At 38.7% G+C, this 24,990-nt stretch overlaps 1 protein-coding gene across 6 annotated transcripts in view; it reads right to left on the bottom strand.

Moving 5' to 3' along the window:
- The window catches only part of CFAP54 (cilia and flagella associated protein 54), a 304,320-nt gene that overhangs the window by 112,437 nt on the left and 166,893 nt on the right, over positions 1 to 24,990 (bottom strand). For all 6 annotated transcript variants that reach the window (XR_011464166.1, XM_070370322.1, XM_070370320.1 and 3 more), the window contains 7 exons: positions 22,828 to 22,915; positions 22,327 to 22,536; positions 18,905 to 18,971; positions 16,587 to 16,769; positions 14,080 to 14,166; positions 7,455 to 7,577; positions 1,941 to 1,994 (listed from right to left, as the gene is read on the bottom strand). Coding sequence is in view for 5 of the 6 variants with exons in the window: in XM_070370322.1 (XP_070226423.1) it covers positions 1,941 to 1,994; positions 7,455 to 7,577; positions 14,080 to 14,166; positions 16,587 to 16,769; positions 18,905 to 18,971; positions 22,327 to 22,536; positions 22,828 to 22,915 (812 nt within the window). In the remaining variant the exon portion in view is untranslated. The remainder of the gene's footprint in view (positions 1 to 1,940; positions 1,995 to 7,454; positions 7,578 to 14,079; positions 14,167 to 16,586; positions 16,770 to 18,904; positions 18,972 to 22,326; positions 22,537 to 22,827; positions 22,916 to 24,990) is intronic.

The following is a 24,990-nucleotide window of genomic DNA, read 5'->3' on the forward strand; positions in this document are numbered from 1 at the left end:
TTTATTTGACAGCTCAAGAATGTGCTTTGTACACAACAGGCTCTTGGTAAATATTTGTTAAATTAATATAAAAAGCAGATGCCAGGACTATCTATTCTAAAAAGAAGGAAATTATTTGCCTTATGCAAACTGAAAAATAAAAATCTCATCGTTTGAGAGATTTTGAGCCAATGCTGGCAGTGGGGAGGTCTGTTGCTGTTGTTCATTCTCCCTGCTTAACCTCTTGTAAAGGGTGGAAAACAATATCCACATCAGAACCAGACATGGAGCAACTCTGAGACTGATTTGGTAACAAATGGGTGTACTAGGAAAATGGCTGACATTCTCCATCTAGAAAAAGGAACTTCAGACTGGTTAGGGGTGGAGGGATGTGTAGGAGAAGGTTTCTCTTTTTTATCCACAGCAAACAGTGATTTAATGAGCCCTGACAATTACACACAAACACTTGAGGATCAAAAGAAGATTAATTAGTAATGCTATCTAACACTCTTTTCTCTCTCTTTCTACAGAAAATATAAAATGTAATCTGAAGCATCTTAAGCAGACCAGCAGTTCTGTTTTAATTAATTAGCTAATAGAAATTGGTTTTCCATTATACTGTCAGTCTCTTAAAAAAAAAAAAAAAATCAGACAGACATTCTGTTTATACCCCAAACCACTTTTATAACCAAAACCAAAAGAAGTGTTTTTAGGATGCCCTGGCATTTATGACTGGAAAGAAATAAATATTCTGAAACATTCCAAGGTCTCAGAACACTAAAATGAAAGTTGAATATGTACTTGTATCTTCCTAATACCAACTCTTCCATGTCAGGCAACTTGGTTGTAAATTAAAACAAATTTTAAGACAAAAACAATGAGTCACCTGAATGATAATTAAAAGTGAAGTTTGTGGAATAAAATGAACAATAATAGAAAAGTAATAAGATTACATATTTAATAAAAGGTGGATATATCAAAATTATGGAAGAAAAAATAAAGCAATTTTGAGGAAATGTCTCTCAAAATTATTTCATAAAAATTAATACTTAGTGAAACAGAATGCTATTTCTGAGCAAAAAAAAAAAACGAAAACTACATGTGTCTGGCTAGATGCATTAACCATCACCTAGCTGTATGAACCACTCACCTATCTGCAATCCCATTAACAATGATCACCATACCAACCTTCCACATTAACACTTTCTAGTGGAACAAATAGTTGGTACTCTTAAGATTTTTTTTAATGACTTGAAAAAATATACTTAAATGCTCATAGGACATCAAAAACTTAAAACCCAATCATTCAATTATTGACAAGAACAAACTTAATGAGATGGGCAATCTGGTCCTCTCTTTGTAAAAAGTAGTGGGAAAGTCAGAGGAATTGTTTATGAAAATGCTATATGAAAATATTCCTTTAGCTAACCCTGCAGGGGAAATCATAGTGCAATACATAAAAGTATCAAATCAATGCAGTTGTGCACCTCACATTTACACAACAATATGTGTTGATTACATTCCAGTAAAAAACTGAAAAAGAAAAGAAAAGAAAACCTTCCAAACACTGGTTGAGAGGCCATCTCAGACTGGGGCAAGGGTCTAAGTAAAAGCAGTATTGAACAGGTGGCCCATTAGAAAATCCTTTACTTATGATCAAAGCTACTAGGTAACTAAGATAAATATTAGATGTTTGGCGTGGCTAGATAAGACACTGACGATGCATGTATAACTGAAAAATTGAGGAGCAATAATTGATGCTTGTTGTATCTGAAAAGCAGATCAGTTTGGGTCCAACTGTACCGCTGGCTTCAGTATTTGGAGGTAAAACCCCTTTACTAGAATAGAAGAATATATTCACAGCAGTGCTCAAAAGCAAAGATTATACACACCAAATAGATGGAAATGACTCAAAAATTATCCACACTAAATAGCCAAAGTTTATAAAATGTTATCCTTACCTGCAGATTCTCTTTACTAATAAGAGGTTTTCCCGAGTCAAATGATTGAAATAGCTGTCAATATACAAAATGTTAACATTAGAAACAAGAGTACTGAGTGGCCCTTTAGATGAAAACGTTAATGTGTTCTAAAGCTATTTTAAAATACCATTTTTACTATAAGAGTAATACATGCTCTAGTCAGAAAAGGCAAGTATAGTATAAAGAAGAAAGCAAAAAATCTTTAGGTTGTTAATGTTAATATCTTGGTGTCTTTACTACCAACTTCCTTCTGATGTATTTTAAAGCTTTATATATGGATTTGTCTTCCTTTTCACTAAATGTTACATCATAATTATTTTCTCAAGCCATTAAGTTATTTGTAAACCTCATCCAACAGCTCAATGACACTCTAGCCTACGAATGTACTGGTGTTGGCCAAAAGTTTGTTTGGGTTTTTCTGCAACATCCCATGGAAAAACCTGAGAGAACATTTTGGCCAATCGCAGTAGCATAATAACTTATCCTCTTGCCTATTGTGAGGCAAAGAGGACCACTTCCACCTTCACCCACCATTCAGCCCTGTACTAAATAATATTGGTGATGAGTATTTCTGATTAGCACCTTTGAATAGATTCCTGGAAGCAGAAGTGCTGGGTCATAAGAATAAGAGGCTTCCCTGGTGGCTGAGACAGTAAAGAATCTGCCTGAAGTGCAGGAGACCCGGATTCCATCCCTGTGTTGGGAAGATCCCCTGGAGTACGAAATGGCAACCCATTCCAGTATTCTTGCCTGGAAAATCCCATGGACAGAGGAGACTGGCGGACTATAGTCCATAGGGTCACAAAGAGTCAGACATGACTGAGCGACTAACACACACTCACAGCTCAGTTTACCTTCCACCCACGTTGTATGAAAAGGATTAGTGCAGTTTCAATGGCATTGCATATTAGCGCCTATATTTTTTTTTTTTTGCCAGTTTGAGGTAAAATTGTATTACTCTTCAGAATGATGCTTTTTGTGGTTCTTTCCTTGTTTGTGAATTACCTGCTAATATGTTCTAAATATAATGTTGCCTTAGAAAACATTCTACTCATTTGCTACAGAACATTGTTGTCTCATTATGAGTGTGCATCCCCCTTGGTACGGAAGACCTTTTTAAAAGGCACCTGTTCTCAGGCATCAATACTAATACCTCACTCACATCCTCTTGGTCACCTGGAAGTCACCAGCATCTTCCATGAATAGGTCACTCATATGTGGATGGTATCCTACTTCAACCACCTGGACCTCTCTACCTGAGGGTGGTCTGCCGCCACAAGAGAGTTTCAGGAGAGGCTGGACACGTAAGGAGCAGCCACTACCCATGAGGGGTGAGGGACTGTCTCTCCGTGGCCCCGACTGCCATGGCAGTGATCTCATTAACACTCTTTGGAGTGGTTTTCCTTATTTCGCTGTCTGACTTTCCCCCTTACTCACAGTTCTTCCTGGAGTCACCGCCCAAACACACTGTGAAAGTGAAAGTTGATCAGTCGTGTCAGACTCTTGTGACCTCATGGACTATATTTATATAGTCCATGGAATTCTCCAGGCCAGAATACTGGAGTGGGTAGCCTTTCCCTTCTCCAGGAGATCTTCCCAACTCAGGGATCAAACCTAGGTTTCCCACATTGCAGGTGCATTTTTTACCACCTGAGCCATAAGGGAAGTCCCCTGACCACACTACGTGTTCCCAAATCTTTATTTCAGGATCTGCTTTTGAGGGACCTCTAAATCAAGACATCACACATAGCTCTAAAGGGAAGAAAGTGTTGGTAAGCGTTTAAAGACATTTCTTTTTTTTTTTTTTAAGATAGTCTTTATTTCCTTGAATACATTGAAAAGTGAGTAAGCAAATCCAGGGTGAGACTTCTGGTGATATAATTTAAAGAAGTTTAATGACAGGACTTTAGATTTGGTGATGAGAACAGAAACTCAATATGAGTATGTTTAAAAATAGAATTTTTTAAAAGCCTGTGAAAAGTCCAATCATAATCTGTAAGATTTTTTTTCAGTAACTGCTTTTACACTGAAATCTAATTCATTAATCCTTTCTTTAAATAACTAGCCTGCAGCCTAATAACATTGGCACCTATTTTAATTATAAACCCTGAATGCACTTCCTCTTTTAATTACGCTTTCTAAATTCCCAACTGAAGCTGGAAAGCTGCACAATAACTTTGAGAATAAAAAATATGAAGTCACAGTCCATCAGGAGACAATTTGCCCCCACTTTTGTCTTACGCAAATGAGTTGATTAAAAAAATGAAGTTTGGAATTTATCTGTATACATAAGTTTCAGTTTGGATTGGCGGGCTATATAGTCCATATGTCACAAAGAGTTGGATACAACTGAAGTGACTGAGCACGTGAGTTTCAGGCTGCTTGTTTATTTGCTTTGGTGATACCAGTGACTACTGAAAACTTTCTCTTGCTTCCCAGTCTACCCAGCTGACTTCCCTTTCCTTCTTGTCTTCTGGACCCTAAGTGTGGAGGATCCCAACATCCAGTCCTCTGACTTCTACTTTTCACTCTGCCTTGGTCCCCAGCTGATTTCATCCAGTCCCATGATTTTTTAATTCTCTGTTAATGCTCCCAAATTTACCTGCAGCCCTCCTCTGAATCATATACTCTCTGCACCTACACAGGCAGCCTCTCCACCTGTTTGTCTATTAGGAATCTCACACTTAACAGGCTCCACCCTGCCTCAGAGCAGCAGGACTCCCCATTTCAGTCAATGAAAACACTTTCCTACCAGCTGCTCATGTTGAAGCTGTGTGGTCATGCTTAACTTCTTTCTCTTACCTCCTATATCTCAACCAGCATCAGCAAATGCTGTCAGCTCTGCCTTAGCTACACATCTAGAACTTCACCACATTTCTTTCCTTCCACCCCGTTTACCTCTAACCACTGTCATGTCTCACTCAGCTCATTTGCAAAGCCCTTCTCCCTGGTCTCGCTATTTATACTCAACCTCATCCACCATCCATTCCCCAAATAGCAAGTAAATGGTTCTATGAAACTTACCACTATTGCATCAGTCCTCTTTCAAAGCTTTACCAGGTTTCTCATATTCAAAGCAAACTCTAGTCCTCACCCAGCCCTGTGTGATCCAATATGACCTAGCTCCTGGGTGCTGCCCTGTCATCTACTTTCTCTCCAGTCTGGGCCCAGCCTCATGTGGCCTCTCTAGTTTTCCACAACCACATCTTCCAGGCCTTTCCTCTTGTACTTCCTCTTATTTGGAAGGTTGTTCCCTCAAATCTTCCACTCCTTATTAGATTTCCCAAACCACCCTCAATAAGACATTCGCCCACCACTCTGGCCACTTCCTATCCCCTCAACTCAGCTTGATCAGCCTTCACGCCATTGTCACCATCTGACATATGGTTGTGTGCTTAATATGCTTATTATTTGTCTTCCTCACTAGACCATCCAATGGTAATGTGCCTTCAGCAAGGCAAGAACTCCATTTATCTTTCCATGGTTCTGGCTCCATGTCTGGAATAGTGCCTATATTCAGTCAGCATTCAATAAATAATTTTCAATGAATTAAAATATGATTTTAATAACAAAACTATTTCAATAAGGAAAGGTTGTTGCTTGAGAAACAAACAAGAAAACACTGATCATTTAACCCAGGTAACAAGATAAATTATTTGGGCCATAGAAAATGAACCAAAAAACCCAACAGACTCCCAGATAGACAGCTAACTAGATAGAAATACAGTGGAGGACTGATTCCAGGATTCATCCCCCAACCTCCTTTACCAAAATCTGCAATGCTTAACTACTTACATGAAATAGCACAGTATTTGCACATATCTTAGGTGTATCCTCCCATATACCTTAAATCATCTTTAGATTATTTATAATGTCTAATTCAATGTAAATGCTATGTAAGTAACTGTAAATACAATGTAAATGCTATGTAAGCAATTGCTAGCAGGCAAATTTATATTTACCTTTTGGAACTTTCTGGAATTTTTTTCCGAATATTTTGAACCATGGTTGGTTGAAACTGTAGGTGTATAGACACACACACACACATCCTATCACCTACTGAATGTCCCTCTTAGGCTAAAAAGTGAAAGAATCAAACCTGGGTCTCCCACATTGTAGGCAGATCCTTCACTGCCTGAGCCACTAGGGAAACCTTCCTCTTAGGTTACCTCAGTACAATAAATATTAACAATGTAGCAGTCATATTGAGAAAAAGTAGCAACATTTTAGTGGGACACACTGAAGTAATGTGTGCATCATATGTAAATATACTGTCAGCCTATGCAAGTATTTCTCAAGATGTATAGCCACTGCACAGTTTCTTTTAGTTCCTCCAAATCTGAATCCCACCAGCGTGTGTTGTGCCTGTCAGTCTCACTCCTCACACACATGGTCCCTCCTAGGAAACTGACTTGTTCCCTTCTCCTGTTTCCTTTATTGCTGGCCTGTGTATGAGCGTCCAAATATCTAACCTAAGCAAGATCATCCAGTGATTCCCAGATCACCAAAAACACCAAAGCAGAGGAAAATGATGATAGCTCACTCTGATTTAAATTTAAAGGTCAGTATTCAGTCCCTGGGTTGGGAAGATCCCCTGGAGAAGGGAATGGCAACCCACTCCAGTATTCTTGCCTGAAGAATTCCATGGACAGAAGAGCTTGGTGGGCTACAGTCCATGGGTCACAAAGAGTCAAACACGACTGAGTGACTACACACACATTCATTTTCAAGGATGCTTCACTTATGCAATTTACAAATACCAATTAAGCAAGCCAGGTAAAACTCTCTCCCAGTCCAATAAGGCTTGACAAACTAGAACATTTTCTCCTCATAAAAATCAGAAGAAATTTGAACATATGTTTAACTTTTTGGTATAAAGTATTAATATATAAATAAAAATATCCAAATAAAACTTGAAGAGAGACTGTTTGACTAAAAATATTAATTAGAAATTACAAGCTCAGATTCAAAAGTCTAAGAGGCAGTGGCTAATAAATATGTCCCTTGAGACATTCCATGATAACACAGAGTCAAAATTCCACAGTCAAAACCTACACCCAGACCACACTCCCATCCCTGTCTTGACACCCACCCCTCCATTTTAGGCAAAGGAAGCCTTGTGCATGTCTGCGGTTAGCTCTAATCAGTTTTGGTGGCTCACACGGTTAAGAATCTGCCTGCAATGAGGGAGACCAGGGTTTGATCCCTAGGTCAGGAAGATCCCCTGGAGAAGGGTATGACAACTCACTCCAGAATTCTTGCCTGGAGAATTCCATGACAGAGGAGGCTGTCATGGACAGAGGAGTCCATGGTGTGGCAAAGAGTCAGACACTACTGAACGATTAGTACAATAATCAGACTTAAAAGAAGCCTGCAGTGCCAGAGACTTGTAAATACCATTAGTGGAAGGATTTCTTAGATTTTAGGAATGTAGTTTTCAAAATGACCTTGAAAAGGTTAAAAAACAGCTTTGAATTAAATCGGCAGGCTTACCTTCATTTTTCCAGTAGGTTTACAGCTGGTGGGTACTGAAGAAGGCGTGTTTTTCGCATAAAATATCTGGGATAGCTCATGAAAGGCTTCGGAAAAGAATCCTAAATCTGTAAGGACTTCTATCTTTAAAGGAAAGAAAACAAAAGAGAGATACTAAATTAAACCATTTGTTTTACTTACAAAATTAAAATTTTAGAGAAAAATCATCAACTTTCTGAGATCCAAGATGTCTGCTTCGTATTGGTAATGCATTACAAGGTAGCATTCAGACAACACGGTTGTGGAGATGCATGTTTCTGTCCCTAAGCCAGCTCATGTGTACAGAGACCAAGAAAACTAGGGAATCACAGCAAGTGACTTTTCAAGACAATGGCCATTCATCAGTAATAACAGATGCAAACACATTTAAAGAAATAAGATAGACATGGAAGCATTTTAAACAATTTACTTCATCCTTTTGTCCCCATGGTAAAGTATGGCTAACACTTTGGCCACCTGATGTCACCAACTCATTGGAAAAGACTCATCAGAAAAGACACTGATGCTAGGAAAGATTGAGGGCAAGAGGAGAACAGGACAGCAGGGCATGAGACAGGTGGATGGCATCACTGACTCAATGGACATGAGTTTGAGCAAACTCCAGGAGACAGTGAAGGACCGGGAAGCCTGGCATGCTGCAGTCCATGGGGTCACAAAGAGTTGGACATGACTGAGCAACTGAACAGCAACAACAAAATATGGTTTCAAACAAAGACAAAACAGGGACTTTGCTGGTGGCCCAATGGTTAAGAAGCCACCTTCCAATACAGGGGACTCTCCATTCCTGGTCGGGGAATTAAGAGCCCACATGCCACAGGGCAACTAAGCCCATTTGCCACAACTACTGAACTGGCATGCTCTGAAGCCCGTGCAACACAATTAGAGAGAAGCCCACAAGCTGCAATGGAAGATTCTGCATGCCACAGCTAACACCCAAGGCAGCCAAATAAATGAAAACGAAAGACAAAACAAAACACTTCTGCTTTCTCTAATACTCTGAGGGATGTCAAACAAACCAGGAGATGAATTCCACAGTACATCAGCTGTTCATTTTCTTATCCACAATGAACAGACACTGTCGATTTTACAGACATGTACTTAAAAGCATTAGTCAATTGGTAACTATATATTGTACATGGTTTATTTTGAATATAACCTAGCAAGACTTTCAATAAGGAAATTACAGGAAGAAAAGGAAAGATCCTGATCAAATACATGCATTTGTTCAAAATGTAAATTGAGCTTCTCTTCTGCACAGAGCCATCTTGAAGGTTACATCCACTGGATAAATTATTAGCTAAATTTAAGGGATACATGAAGATATATCCAGTATGAAAAGACATAAAAGGTACTGACAAAATACTATGTTTCAAATTGTGATCCAGAGGGACTTCTCTGAGAAGAAAACTTTCAAGAGAATATTTGGGAAATGATATGATGGAGGGAAATGTGAAAATCTGCTGAGGGCACCTTGAATACAAAGGTCATGTGGTGACAGAAGCAATCCTGGGGTCCTGGTGTGTTCAGGGAACAGCCTGTGTGGCAGGAGCTTAGAGAGAGGAGAAGAGGGTTGGCAGCTACGTGTGAATGGTGGCCAGTCAACCAGAGTGGACCCTTGGGATTTGATTCTATGCATAATAAGTGATTGAAGAGTTTTTAACAGGGCAGGGTCTGTACCTGACTGATGTTTTGAAAACATCTAGTGAATCACAAGCTGGAATCAAGACTGCCAGAAGAAATATCAACAACCTCAGATATGCAGATGATACCACTCTAATGGCAGACAGTGAAGAGGAACTAAAGAGCCTCTTGATGAGGGTGAAAGGGGAGAGTGAAAAAGCTGACTTAAAATTCAGCATCCAAAAAATTAAGATCATGGCATCTGGTCCCATCACTTTATGGCAAATGGGGAGAAAGTGGAAACAGAGACAGATCTTATTTTGTTGGGCTCCAAGATCACTATGGATGGGGACTGCAGCCATGAAATTAAAAGACACTTGCTCCTTGGAAGGAAAGCTATGACAAAACCTAGAGAGCATATTAAAAAGCAGAGACATTGCTTTGCCAACAAAGGTCCATCTAGTCAAAGCTATGCTTCTTCTTGTAGTCATGTAAGGATGTGAGACCTGGACCATAAAGAAGGCTGAGCACTGAAGAATTCAGGCTTTCAAACTGTAGTGCTGGAGAAGACTCTTGAGAGTCCCTTGAACAGCAAGATCAAACCAGTCAATCCTAAAGGAAATCAACATTGAATATTTATTGGAAGGACTGATGCTGGAGCTCCAATACTTTGGCCACCTATACAAAAAGCCATCTCATTGGAAAAGACCCTGATGCTGGAAAAGATTGAAGGCAAAAGGAGAAGGTGGCAGAGGATGAGACGGTTGGATGGCATCACTGACTCAATGGACATGAGTTTGAGCAAACTCTGGGAGATAGTGAAGGATAGCAAAGATTGGTGTGCTGCAGTCCATAGAGTCGCAAAGAGTCAGACACAACTTAGCCACTGAACAGCAATAAGTGACTTCATAGAGGACAGAAAATAGTAAACTTGGAGCAGGGGGTAAAATACACACTTTGATGAAGGTGACATATATCTAAAACAAAATCCAATTTACCCTTGACACATATACTCATCTTACTCTCTTTTCCTTTATATTATCTTAGGAATCTCAAGAGTGTACCAATTTTAAAGAAAGAAAAAGAAGGTGAGTTAGAAGGAAACAGGATGTGAGAAGAACATAAAAATAAAACATACAAAGTCAGGAGAATATTTTTAATGAAGAGAAAATGGCTTGCCTATTGAGTTGCACACTTTGGCTCTTGCCTAAAACACTTTGGGCTCTAATCTCCCTGGTGTCATATAATACCAAAGCAGGCATTAGGGAGTCGACTGAACTCTCTGCTCCTTAGAGGAAACATTTCCCCATATCTATGTGAGGTCAGTCTCCTCTGGTCTTGAATGTGAGATTGCTATACGTGGACCACTTGTAACTGTTCAGGCTACCTCTTGTTCAGTTTATTAAATGAATCTGACCATTTGAAAAAGCCATGGTGATAATAATAGACATGTATTTTCAGAAACATTGTGAACATAAACAAGCCAGGTGGAAAAAAGAACCACCCATAAATCAACTATTCCTTCATACAAATACAGAACTATTGGTACCCTTCCCAGGAATGCTGGATGTTTTGAGAGTAATACATCTTTTAGGAAGCCAGACAAGTTGATCATAAAGAGGTCTTAAAGCTTTCCCTGAAAGACATTAGAGCACTGGTAGAGACTTAACAGTGTGATTTACTGCTGTTTGATTTGTCAGAAAGCATCACTGTTTATTGTTTTCTGACTGTGACTTTTCTCTTTTCCCACTCACTGACCCCAAGTTTAGTTCGGGAAGGTCAGACAAATTACTCACAGGGGCCGTCATTCTTTCTTCTGTATGATGCAACAATTGCCCCTTTTCATGGATTCTGGCAATGCTGTAGTTGAGTTTCCAGTCATGCTATGCCAGTAAGATCCTACTCTCATCTCACTCTACTCCTAACACTCCTACCAGATACATCTGATCTCGTCCTTCTCCTGATCAAAACTGTGTCATGAATTCCCCCTCTCAGCATAAGACTACAGGAGACTCTCCATAGTTCTCACTGACTTTTAAGCTACTCTCATACAAAAAGAGTTGCTGAGTGCTAACAATCCAATAAAAAATAGTCACTTAATCAAAAACTTTGTTCCAGATTCTTTCAATGCCTTTCTGATCTCCTTCTGACATGCTACTGATGATCACTGCAACCCTGCAATGCTTCTTGTCTCCTAGTGACACCAGGATAAAATTGTCACCCTACTCTGACTCCACACCTCCTCATCTCTCTCACTGCTCACCCTCCACATTACGTCTCAGCTTAGAGTTCAAGACTGGACCCACGGTCTCCTCCACATCCTGGGCCTCTGGTGTCCTCATGTCATCTTCTCCAAACTGCCTACTCAAGACCCCCACTCCAGTCTAACCAAGCCCCCTCAGCCCCCTAAAACAAATCAACACTTTCTCACCTCTATACCTTTCACACAGTTGTCGGCTGACAATGTTCCCTTCTTCCTCTCTCCTGCTCAGTTAGTTCTACTCTTTTCAAACCTAAATCTTATCTATATACTTGGTAAAGCTGATGGCACCCCACTCCAGTACTCTTGCCCGGAAAATCCCATGGATGGAGGAGCTGGTAGGCTGCAGTCCATGGGGTCGCTGAGTTGGACATGACTGAGCGACTTCACTTTCACTTTTCACTTTCATGCACTGGAGAAGGAAATGGCAACCCACTCCAGTATTCTTGCCTGGAGAATCCCAGGGACAGGGGAGCCTGGTGGGCTGCCGTCTATGGGGTCGCACAGAGTCGGACACGACTGCAGCGACTTAGCAGCAGCAGCAGCAGCAGAGACCCAAAGCCCTTTTCCCCTCTTTCAAGCTCCTGGAAATGGTGTTCATCACACTCATCTGGAAATGATCAGCTGGGAGGTACACATATAACGTCCTGTCTCTTCCCCGTTTTCACTTCCTTACAAGCAAGGTATATGGGTTACATTTCTTCGATCAGAGTTACTAACGGTGCCTTTATTAGGAGATACTCGAGAAATGTTGCTTCAGAGATAAAGCAGTAAACATTTACCAAGTATCTTCTTGATGAGTTCCCACTGAACACCAAGGAGAGTGTGAACAGTAGGCACATGATATATGTCTGAAGACTTTAAATTCAATTTAATAATTAATTACTGAATATCAAATATATGAATTTACTACTCAAGACACTATAGGGAACCAAAAGATGAATAAGACACATGCCCTAGCCTCGAGAATTTTTCAGTTTTGAAGAGAGTACTATCTTAAAATCAGAGAGAGAAAAGTTGTATGCCGGCTTTTTAAACAGTGTTATTGAAATTCAAAAGTCAGAGAACTCTTAAAGAGTTCAGTAACTCAGAATTCGTGGCTGAAAACCAATTATTTATTCCTAGGTTCAAATGTATTATCTTAAGAGCACCAGAACTTCTCTTAGAGAAGGTATTATCTTTATTAAGAAATAGGATGTGATAGACTATTTGGTCTGAAAACACAGGCTCACAGGTTGGGTCCTGGAGAGAGAGGATCTGAGGAAGGAGGGTTTTTCCAAAAAAGGAGAAGGACAGCTCAGCCAAGGGAGTGTTGGTGCCACTCACCCCCAACTGAGCGTGCACATCTTGTCCCAACCCCATGTTCAGTAACGCCTAGTTGGCAGGCTGAAGTCAACTGCAGTGGGAGTATTTATCCCATGGAAATTGCAAATGCTACAAATCAAGGCTTTTATATTTTTTTAGAGTGGGCTGTGGAGAATTTACCAGCATGAAATATTTAAACTTAGAGATGCCAAATATTCTAAGTTGCAAGTGCCTCCCTAGTGACTCCATGGTAAAGAATATGCCTGCCAATGCAGGAGACGTGGGCTTGATCTCTGGGTCAGGAAAATTCTTTGGAGAAGGAAACAGCAATCAATTCCAGTATTCTTCCTGGGAAATCCTATGGACAGAGGAGCCAGGTGGCTCCTCTGACTACACGGCTACTGTTCATGTAGTCACAAGAGAGTCAGACATGACTGAGCAACCAACCAACTTGCCTTACGTTCCCAAATTTCAGTAAAATCTGATATAGAAATAAAGACCTTATGGAAATACAATGTGTGTATGTGTGTTCTCCGTGTGTGTGTGTTGCATGTGTGTGTGTTGCATGTGTCTGTGTTGCGTGTTTTTGCGTGTTGCGTGTTTGTGTGTGTGTATGTAAAATATGGAATAGGGTTGGATTCTGTATTAGAGATGAGGAGGTACAGAACAGGGAGCAAATTTGCTGGCTATTGAGAGGATCCAGGTGCAAAACAAATTCAACATAAGTGGGAGCCTCTGACAATGGGTGACCAGGAAAAAACAGAAAAGGAGATGCTTGACATTCTGCACTCCACATGGGGCTCAAGCCAACTACACATGAATCTTGAAGGTAGAGAGCCTCCTGACTTTTAGGGGTTACATAATTAGTTGTAATTTGGTATTTGTGAATTTTATCACTTCAACTACCTATGCCATGAAAAACTCTTGTGCACCATGATATACAAAAGATCCTTAGCAAAAACAACTCAAAAACTTTGGAAAATGACTCATTAGTCTTCATGAGAAACCAGTCATTCAGAAATGGTGATTTCTGGACTGAATATTGTTGGGTTAGCCTGTTACCAGGCATAGCTGTTCCTCACTTTACTGTGGGCCCGAGCATAAAATTGCCCAGAAAATCCCATGAACAGAGGAACCCGGTGGGCTACAGTCCATTGGGTAGCAGAAGAGTTGGACATGACTTAGGGACTGAACAACAACAAAACAAAGCATAAAATGATTTAAGCTTTCTACCCAGCTCTTTCTTACACTTTATGATAATGTTGGGTAAGGTTTTTTAATATCAGTTCAACACCATGTATTACTATCAGCTTATGATTATGAGTATTAGAACCAAAGTAATTTAAGATGACATCTTCAATAGTTGAAAAATATCAAATGTCTTAAAAGCTTGAAACATACCTTGAGGATTCTTGCTTCCAGATTTTTGACTAGGTCTTGGCAAATTACAGAAACAAAATATTGGTACAATGCAAGGAGAGGCAGAATCTATCAAGAGAAAAACACTCTTTGTTTTGAAATATATGTTATCAAGTTAATAATCTAACAATACAATTTAACCAAATATTAATGCAAGAGATATTGTACAAAATCATGATTTATTTTTTCCATATTATAAGACTGTACTATTTAGTATAAGTGAAATGACCTGCCTAGCATATGCTTCATGATTTTATCAAAACTTCAAAGTGCTATCAGTGATTTATAATTCCAAGTAGATGCCATTTGGTACCCAAACCTAGGTTTCACATTTCCATAAGCATGGAAAAATAAAACTCAAGTTAATCATCCTTCTTGAAAAAAATTAATTCAACATATATATATGAATTACTGAGGCCTGTGGAAACATTCTAGCAAATAAGCTATCAAATAAATGCAGAATTTAAAATAAAGGAACTCACATCCATGTCCCCTAATAGCTCCTATTTATTCATCTCAATGTCAACTGCTATTGTCTTCAACTGAAATATCTCTATCAGCAAAAAAAGTATAACATGCCTGTCATATGAATGTCAGACTTTGTTGAATGAGGAAAAAATCTAAGTCCTTGCCATTGCAGAACATATATTCTACTGCTTAAAACTCAAGCTTACTCTTCACATAGTATTTTTATTTTCCTAGAATTAACCCCAAAGTTCAAGTCTTCTTGATGTCCCACAGATGTATGTGAAAGCTTGAAGACTATCAACTTCTCAGTTGGCCTAACCACGATTCAGCTAAAGGCAGGTGTTGAGGGATAGTTTGGCCTGGACTTTTGAACAGCTCTTAACTGCAACTTAAAACTGAAGTTCACTCCCTGCAGCTGGGTCCTGCCCCATCAAAGGAAGATGGAGCAAGAATGGGGACTTGGATCCTTATTATTTAGCAAACTATTTCCCGTTATTCCATAGCAAGGGGTCCCTTGGTAAATTTTACATATTATAGCAATCTCCTTAGGCACTTCTAGAAGGTAGTGTAATACAAAATGGAAACTGTTTACATCTTGCAAGTTCAGCTAAGGAATCTCTCATTGTCAGTCAACTGGCAGCTGCTAATAGCAACAGCTTTTAAAGAGGATTAGAACTGGCCTTAAATGATTTCAAACATAACACAATACATTTTTCTATAATGATGCTCTACAAACATAACAATACCTTTTTCTACAATTAACGCAGTGCAAAACAATAAGTCGGCTATTACCTTTGAGATTGTATCTTTTCTTTAGTGAGAAATAAAAACACACCATTTTATTGCTTCCAACTGCTCAATTATTCAGAAAAATGTTCTCAATTTCTTAAGCTTCAGAGAAAAAAGTCTCATTTATTTTCCAGTGCAGTGATATGTATTATATATGAATAGGACTAGGCAGCTAAAGGTTACCCAGGGAATAGGTAAAACTATTTTCTAAATCCAGAAATGAATCCTCTTAACAATGAGAGGAACACCATTTTTGTTATTTTTTTCTAATAAACATTTTTTTGTGTGCCAAATCTGCCAAGTATTACAAGCATGTATCAACCTTTTCACATTAACACATGACATTATAATTTAACAACTAATATCAGGGGACAATAAATCTTTTCAAAACCAGAGAGTTAATTTAGAACAAGAGAACAGAAAACAACGTATGAGAATATAGTAAGTATTAAAATTATAGAGGAAAGGGAAAGAAGCAGAAAAAGAGAAAGAACAGATATTAAGAAGCAAACACAGTGGGAAAAGACATACAATAGTAGAGGAAATAGCACAGAGGAAGAAAAAAGAAAAACTAAGATAAAGGAGGAAACCATAAATATAATAACCAACAGAAAATACTAATTTATGTCTAAAACGAAATCAACTTCAAATTTATGATTTGTGACTTATTTTCCCAAAGGAAATGAGTTTTTATTTGAGAGTTTTAATTTCTTAGGATATTAAGAAGTGTCTTTAATTTCATATTTAGAATCTGTTTTTCACTTAGATGTGCCCTTAACATAGAAGAAATGAGACAGATACAAAGATAAGTTTGTCTCAATAAAGAAATACTCCCATAGTTTTGATATTGATATTCCTTCATGACTTAATAAAGTGAAGTTATAAGTCCACTAGATTTCTGTGTTCCAGACCAGTTAAACATTCTAGTCAATTTTACCATATCTTAAGGGGGAAAAAACAATAAATAATAGTTAAAAAAAAAAGAGAGAACCAAATCAAATAGACCTGGCTATTGTATCCAAAATGGCATGCAAATAGTGATGTTAAAAAAAGAACATTAATTATTTTATTTTGAAGTACAGATCAGAATCCTGAAAATAGGGTTTAAAAGTTTAACAAGAATTGATCACAAGAACAATAGTAAAATTTAACCCTGCCAAGTAAAAAGTACAATATAAGTGGGGTAAGATATCACCATGAATTATGATTTGTTGATTTTACAAATCACTTACTACTAGATTTTGCTTAGCAAAGTGCAGCTCGCGGATGACGTAATATAAACTCGCAATGACGGAGCAGATGTCAGCCCGATATCTGTCTGAGAAGAGCTCGATGCCCGGGAGAAGCTGAGTGATTTCATACTGAGCGTAGCAACGTTCAGCTTTAGGATGCGGCAGTGTGGTTCTAAGCAAACCCTGAGGACGAAAAAGGTGAAATGAACAGCTGGAACTTGCATTTGTAACAACAAGAAAGATAAGTATTTAAAGGATATAAGGAATAAGTGTATTCCTTCCCAAAGTGTTTTGTGTTGCCTAGCACATTGTACCCTATAATAAAGGGCTGTTTGTTGTTGATCAGTTGCTAAGCAGTGTCTGACACTTCGTGACCCCATGAACTACAGCACACCAGGCTTCCCCGTCCTTCATTATCTCCTGGAGTTTGGTCAAAATCATGTCCATTGTCAGTGGTGCCATCCATCTGTCTCATCCTGTCACCCTCTTCTCCTCTTGCCCTCAATCTTTCCCAGCATCAGGGTCTTTTCCAATGAGTCAGTTCTCCACAACAGGTGGCCAGAATACTGGAGCTTCAGCATCAGCATAAGTCTTTCCAATGAATATTCAGGGTTGACTTCCTTTAGGATTGACTGGTTGGATCTCCTTGCTATCCAAGGGACTCTCAAAAGTCTTCTCTAACACCACAGTTTGAAAGCGTCAATGAAAGGTACTTATTTATATTCTCATCACTATAGGTTCCAAATGCTTTATCACTGACAATGGGCCTTTTAAACCCCATGGTAGTTGGATATTTATTATTTTAAGAATAAATTATCATTATTTTATCATTTGTTGAGAGTTGACTTTGTGTTGGGCACTCTTAGTTTATTCCTCATAAATATTATCTCATTTAATCCTCACTTAACCCACCCCTAGAAGGAAGACTTATTATCTCACAAGTGATATAATTGAGGCTGAAACAATTAACTTCTTTGAGGTCACCCAGTTAATGCTGGCAAAAAGAAGATTCAAAAATTTTGACTATTTGACTCAAAAATCTGTTTTCTCCCCTCTACCAACCCACAAGTAGAGGAAAGAAAAACATACTTCAGAAGTCTAAATCAAGCACAGGTAATTCTAAATTTTTAACTGAATTAAGTGAAAAGGTAATCAGTTTAATTTGACCACTATTTCTAAATACAATTTATATGATCAATATTGTGCCAGACATTCGGAAACAAGATGAATACACAAAATCAAATTGTACATTTAGGAGTGCTTCTTATGTTTTCTTAAACAATGACATTTCTTGATGACAAATGCATCATCAAATTATTTTAATGTATGTATCAGGAATAACTTTAATCAGACTGCTCATTAAACTTATACCTAGTCTAAAATATTATGCAATTGTTTAATTTTTAGTTTAAAATCATGAAAAGAATGAACAGACTTTTAAAATAAATCCCAGAGCTAATTTTTATTTTAGTTGTCGAATTACTAAGAAATGCTGTCTACATTTAAGCAAAAAATTACTTATTTTCTAAAACATAAACAGCATTATCTTCAAAAATGAGGAATATCAGGAGAAAGTAAAGGATGCAACAGAAGAAATCTGATTCGGATTATCATTCCTTCTGTATCCTTGCCTCTTCCACCTCTTCCCTTTGAAACATTGGCAAGAGGTGTATGGAACATAAGAAAACTAAAAAATCTGGCTATATACTCCAAGAAACCTGTCTCAAAGATCTTATACACCCAGATTTCATAAGCTATCAGACTCTCAGAACAAGGGTGTTCCATCCTTCAAAATAAATAGGACCTCCAGGAGATTGCAGAAACCCCTGGCTACATTCCTGAATCTCAGAATGTCTTATATTTTGGATAAAAGCTCCTTTCTTCTTCAGTAAAATCAAACTAAGAACTGCAGACACTCTACTTCTGTAGTCTTCAACATATTTTTGGCTTGCATTATATGGCGTATTTTACATCATGCAATTAAGCAAAAGTTTATTTCAAGATAAGGCAGGGCAACCCTTTAGACTCAATCAGACTGGCTTCACTGCTCCATGAAAGAAGGACAGGAGACTCAGTTTCCTCATCTGTAAAACTTCTCCATCTACAGTGAACAAGAGAAAACTGACCTGCTGAATACTAAAGGTGGAAATGCCACAGGGGCTCAGTCATCAAAGGAAAGATGGGCGTGGGATACTTAATCAAGGTTTATGGTATTTTCCTAATGTCAGTTTTATGAATGTAATAAACCACTGCATTTTTTAAAATTTTTACTAATTAAATGGCTGTGCTACTACAGAATGATATATATGAAGTGTTACCTGAAAGAGTAATGCTGATAAAAGGCAACAATTGGTTCTCTTTTCAACATCCAATGTCTGAATAAATCTAAGTATAAGAAAAAGAAACTGATTCAGAGACAATGTTCCAAGATTATTTTTACATAAATACAACTCTAATACTCATAGATTTTAACTCAAAATTTAAGTAGCCTTTAATAAAATTAAAAATTTAATTTTTAATTCTAAAAGTGCTACATTCTCATGTAAGATTTAAAACATTCAAAGACAGAAAAAAATAAAATGAGGAATTCACCAATAAGGCTACCACCTAAACATGATTGCAGCAGCAGCAGCAAACATAATTACCAGTAACATTTCAGTCACTTTCCTTCTAGATTTCCTTCTACATATAATTATACAGATGCACATTCACATTAAGACTGAAATTAGGCAATACACATTTTTATAAACAAATTTTCTATTATTGAACATAATCAGTTATATAATTATTTTACAGAACTTTAATATTTTTATCAGACACATGTACCAGAGTATTAAAATATTCATCTCCATTTGGATTTTTCCATTGTTGAAACAAACATTGTCATACCTACATTTTTGAGCACTTGTCCTATTACTTCCACTGGATAAATCCCTAGAAGTGGAATTTTGGGGAAACGGAGGTGCACAGTTTTAAAATATTTTAAGGAGCACAATTAATTAATTTCTTCTCATAGACTAAAACACTGTATTTCCTCACCAGCAGTACATTATGGATCCATTTATGATATTAAATCTTTCCACCAAAGATTGAGGTAACTCTGTGTTTATTACTGTCTCATTTTATGTCCCTTAGTAGAGTCTGAGTTTTCTTTACATTTATGACTCACAAACTCACATTTGTGACTATAAACCACATTACCTTCTCCCAAGTCTTATTTTAACACCAGTGGACTTCACTGTATTAATAACACCAGTCTGAGTTCAGCTTCTTTGTGAGGTGCTTTGCCTGCTGAGCAGTGGGAGAGAAAAGTTTCTTCTCCTCAGGGAGTCTCCAAGAATAGCCAAAACCCCTGGAGTACCTTAGAGCCTGTGGAAGTCAGACTTCCAGCTGGGTAACCCAGGAAATGACTTTCTGTTGACTGAAAATCACTAACAACTTCAGAGGCCCAGAGACCCTAAGGTGTCCTCTGGCAGGAAAGCTGTAAGCTGTTCTTTTCAAGCTGGGAACCTTTCTCAGCTTTTCTGTTCTCTGCTGACAAGTGCTACTAAATTATAAACTCAGACTTGTATGGGGACTCTGTGTGTGTGCGTGTGTGTGTGTGAAAGGAAGAGTTCCTTCTCAGAAGAGCAAAAGAAAAATCAAACAACAGAGTTGTTTTTTTAAATCTTTGAATGTTTTATACTTTTAAAATGGTAATTCCATACTTCCCTTGCCCAAATGCTAATTTTCTGAAAACAATGTGATCGTGAACTAAGACTAAGAACTAAGTTACTATTTTTAAAAATTTTCTCTACAGCTCAAAATATTGTGCAGATATTTTGCCTAACCATGCCCTATAATGTAACTACAGAGGTAAGGGAAACCTGTACCTCTACTCTCTTCATACATTTTATGTTTTTCACCTTAATCAAATATTTAAGATATTTGTGAGTCCTAAGTAGACATAAGGCATTGTGATAAGACTTCCACATACGCCATGTGTGGGAGGCTGAAAAATGGCTGCCCAATGATTCCAACATCCTAATTCCCTAAATCTATGCATATGTTGCTCATGTGGCAAAAACCAAAAAAAAAAAGGGAATTCCCTGGTGGTCCCACAGTTAGGACTCAACGCTTTCATTGCTGAGAGCCCAGGTTAAATCTATGATCTGGTCGGGAAACTAAGATCCTTCCAGTTATATGATGCAGTGAAAAAAACAAAAAACAAAAAACCTGCAGATGTGATTAAATTAAGGGCCCTGAGATGGGAGGGAAAGTTCTACCAAATTATCCACATGGGTTCAATCTAATCACAATGGTCCTTTAAGAGAAAGATAGGAGGGTCAGAGTCAGAGAAGATGTGAGGATAGAAGCATACTGACAGAAAGGAAGATGAGAGTCTGTGGGTCCTGAAGACAGAAGATGAAGAATGCAGGAGGCCTTGGGAAGCTGAGACAGGCAACAACAGATTCACCCCCAGAACCTCTGGAGGTAGCTCAGCCCTGCCAACACTAGGATTTTAGGACCTCCGCCCTCCATAACCATAAAACAATAAATCAGTATTGTTTCAGGCCACTGAATTTTGTGGAATTTGTTACACCATCAAGAGGAAACTAATACAGTCTGTGATATGGGCTTAATTATATGCCCCACTGGGTCTTCCCTGGTGGCTCACTGGTAAAGAATCTGCCTGCCAACACAGGAGACCCGTGTTCAATCCCTGGATCAGGAAGATCCCCTGGAGAAGGAAATAGCAACCCACTCCAGTAGTCTATGGGGTCGCACAGAGTTGGACACGACTGAAGCAACTTAGCAGCAGCAGCCAGTATTCTTACCTGGAAAATCCCACAGGAAGAGAAGTCTGGTGGGCTACAGTCCATGGCATCTCAACGAGTTGGACACGACTGAGCCACTGACACATAAGCACCCCTGCACACCCAAAATTCCTAAGTTGAAATCCTAACCCCTAGTAACCTCAGAATGTGACTAAGAAATGGGATCTTTAAAGAGGGGATCAGGTTAAAAGGAAGTCATTAGGGTAGGCCGTCATCTAATACGAGAGGTGTCCTTACAAGAGGAGGAGATTAGGACACAGACACACACAGAAAGGAAGACCATATGAGAAGAGACTGAGAAGAGAGTTACCTACAAGCAGGGAGAGAGGCCTCAGAAGAAAGCACCCTGGGAACACCTTAATCTCAGATGTCAAGACCCCAAGATTGTGAGATGGTAAATTTCTCACAGATTGATATTCTGCCACTAGTCTGTAGTAGCAAATGAATATGGTATGTCATGTGATTTCTGTCACCATGGTTTACAGATGAGAATAGTTAGGCTCAGAGAGGATGAGTAACTTGCCAGGGGGCGCCCAGAGTTATTAGGAGGCTCTTAAATTAAGCGTAGTTGGCCTGCCTCCACGCTGTTATTCTTGCTCACCTACCAACTGTTATCCACTCAGTCATTCATTCAACAGTTACTGAATGCCATCTCCATGCTGGGCACTTGGAATACACTGGTGAACAAAGCAAAGACCTGAGCCCAAGCAGTGCTCACATTCCAGAGGTAGTCCTGGTTACAGGAAAGGAGACGGCCATAAACAAGCAACAGCACAAACAAGTAAAGTGTATAATAAGCCTATAGGATATGAATGGAGCTGCCCAAGAACCCAGTGTGTGTGAGGCACCCTACATGGCCCGGGTGGGTAGCCCATGAAGGAAGGCCCCAGGTCCTACGCAAATGGCTCCAGCGTCATACTCACTGTGCTATCTTTGCTGATATCACCGCTCCCTGCAAACACCCCCAGATGCCGCCTTTGGACAGGAGCTCCTCACTGTAGTCTTTGGAACCTGGAGGTGACCAGCCATCAGTGGCACTGGTGAGTGAGCTGCCAATCTCCTTCCATGTATGGAGCACATCTTCTTTTCTGAAAATTTCATCCAGAGCTTGACTCCAACACTTAAAAGCAGCCCTGAAACAGAAACGGGGCATCAGGCAGCATGAGATCTGTGTTGTTAAATCTATCTTTCAAAAAGGAAAGAAAATGCATTGAATGAACATTTTCATCAAAATGTTAGAGAATGGATCTGTGCCATTTATTGCTCATAACCGTTTCTCTCCGGTAGCATTTGATGACTAAAACACAGCAATGGAATATTATCCAAGAACTAAAATTTATGAAAGATGGTGCTTTTTTTCACAATAGTTAAACATTTTTCAGGTGAACAGAGTTCTCCCTGTTTTACTGACTCCTATAAGCTACCTTTTCTTCTGTGCGAAGATGAGAAGATTTCCAAGTTCATGCAATGCCTGCACATGAAGACTTCTTTGATTGCTGGTTTGAAGAACATCTGTATTTTTAATCAGGTGAAAGAAAAATGTCAGTCCCTGTAAAATATTTCCTTTATATGTGCAAGAATATTTTAAATTGCTTTATACCTTGACTGTGTAGATAAGCAAACTTCAAGTTAATAGATCCTCTAAATGTCACACAATATAGCTATAGAGAACAAATGATGTTCTGTTTGAATGTTAGGGAGTAGGAAAGTGGATCTAAGAGGGAGGAAACAAGATTGGATCTAACAGGTAGGAAACATGAATAAAGTAGATAGCGTAAGAGTGAGGCAGGTCAAGATGGTGAAGGAGGAAAAATCTAGAAAAAGCATACAAGGGAGATCGAACTGGGTATAAAATATAGAAATGTCATATGTGGCCAGAATATGGTTTTGGGGGAAGTTGAAGAAGCCGTAGTGGTAAGATTACTGAGGCACCTGAATGCCAACTGGAAAAATGTGAACACTATTCTACAGCAGATGGGAAGACTTGAATGGTTTGGTTTTGATCAGAGATGTGACAAGAGTGCAGCATATCAGATTCTTCCTTCACCCAAATACAAAAAAGCACATCTTTACTATCACCTGAATTTGTTGTTGCTTTCTGAGGAATGCATGCATTCCAGGATGTGTAGCCAAAAAAACCCCATCTAACATGGCACTGGTTCCTAATGAGGGTAGCTCTATTGGCTAGTGGGTATTTTAGAAATGTAAGGGAGGGGGCTGTTATTTGTCACAATGGGGCAACTGCTAGTGTTTCCTCAGTGAGGACCTGGCACTGGGGGGCCCTGCAGTGTACAGAATCTTCCCCCACAGGGAGGAAAAAGATGAGAAACTTGTAGATAATTATCTGAGTCTAACATCTAACTTCATTTTATACATAAAAGGGTATTTTTACATGTTTTCAAAATGCGCAGTTTTCCAGAAATGCAATCCCTGTAATATTTTGGGTTTTGTTCAGAATGCCCTACATTTGCCATTTTAGAAAATCATGGCACCAAAATTAACAATGCTGATAGTACCTGAGTCACCAATATAATACACTTGTATCAGTCTGCATTTGCAGCTGCCATATTCCTATGTATTCTGTATATCTTACATACAATATATGAGCATCTGATTGACTCTCTGTACCTCTGGCGCCTAAGCTCTCGCTGCAACTGTTGTCATTTAGTCACTTAGTCGTATCTGACTCTGCAACCCTATGGACTTTAGCCCACCAGACTTCTCTGTGTAATTCTCCAGGCAAGGATACTGGAGTGGGTTGTCATGTCCTTCTCCAGGGGATCTTCCCAACCCAGGGACTGAACCCACATCTCCTGCATTGGCAGGCAGGTTCTTTATCACTGAGCCACCTGGGAAGCCCATCTAAGCTCTTACATATTAACAAACAGATTCTTTTATTATAAAGTGATTTCATTTAATTTATCCTTCAATTTATATTTAGGACTTCATATTTATTTTTTAAATAATCTGTATAGGAAGAGTATATTAATACAAATTTTATTTCAGGCACTAAAGGGGGAATATTTTCTGTTGTGAAAAAGAGGGACATTGGATCTACAACATGTTGAATTTATACTGCTGAATTTGTAGAAAAGCCAAATCAAGTGGAAAGACAAGGAAAACGGAACCAGCTGGGGCAAAGCAAAAGCACATAACAGTGGCCACATCTCAACAAAAGGTTCACAGATTCAGTTAAAGTGGGATGAGCGGGAGGGCGCCTAGAATCTCGCAATGGTAACAGCTAGGCTGGAGAGACGATCACAGGAGGCGGGTGGCAGCGGCCCGTCTCCTTACTGCTCTGTTACTGCCTACAAGGGTGTGATGAATAGAGTCTATGTTCAAGCTCTTTCATCCCACTTCTACAGATGATATTTCAGTTACTGTACAGCACAGGTAACTATATTCAATATCTTGTAATAACCTATAATGTAAAATAATCTAAAAAATATATACACGTACATATAACCAAATCACTTTGCTGTACAGATGAAACTAACACAATATTGTTAATCAACTATACGTCAATAAAAAAATATATTAAAAAAGGTATCATTTCAAGACCAAATGCAATCTCAACATTAATGTGG

Source organism: Bos mutus, chromosome 5, assembly GCF_027580195.1.
Source record: "Bos mutus isolate GX-2022 chromosome 5, NWIPB_WYAK_1.1, whole genome shotgun sequence".
In the NCBI taxonomy this organism is placed as follows: Eukaryota; Metazoa; Chordata; class Mammalia; order Artiodactyla; family Bovidae; genus Bos; species Bos mutus.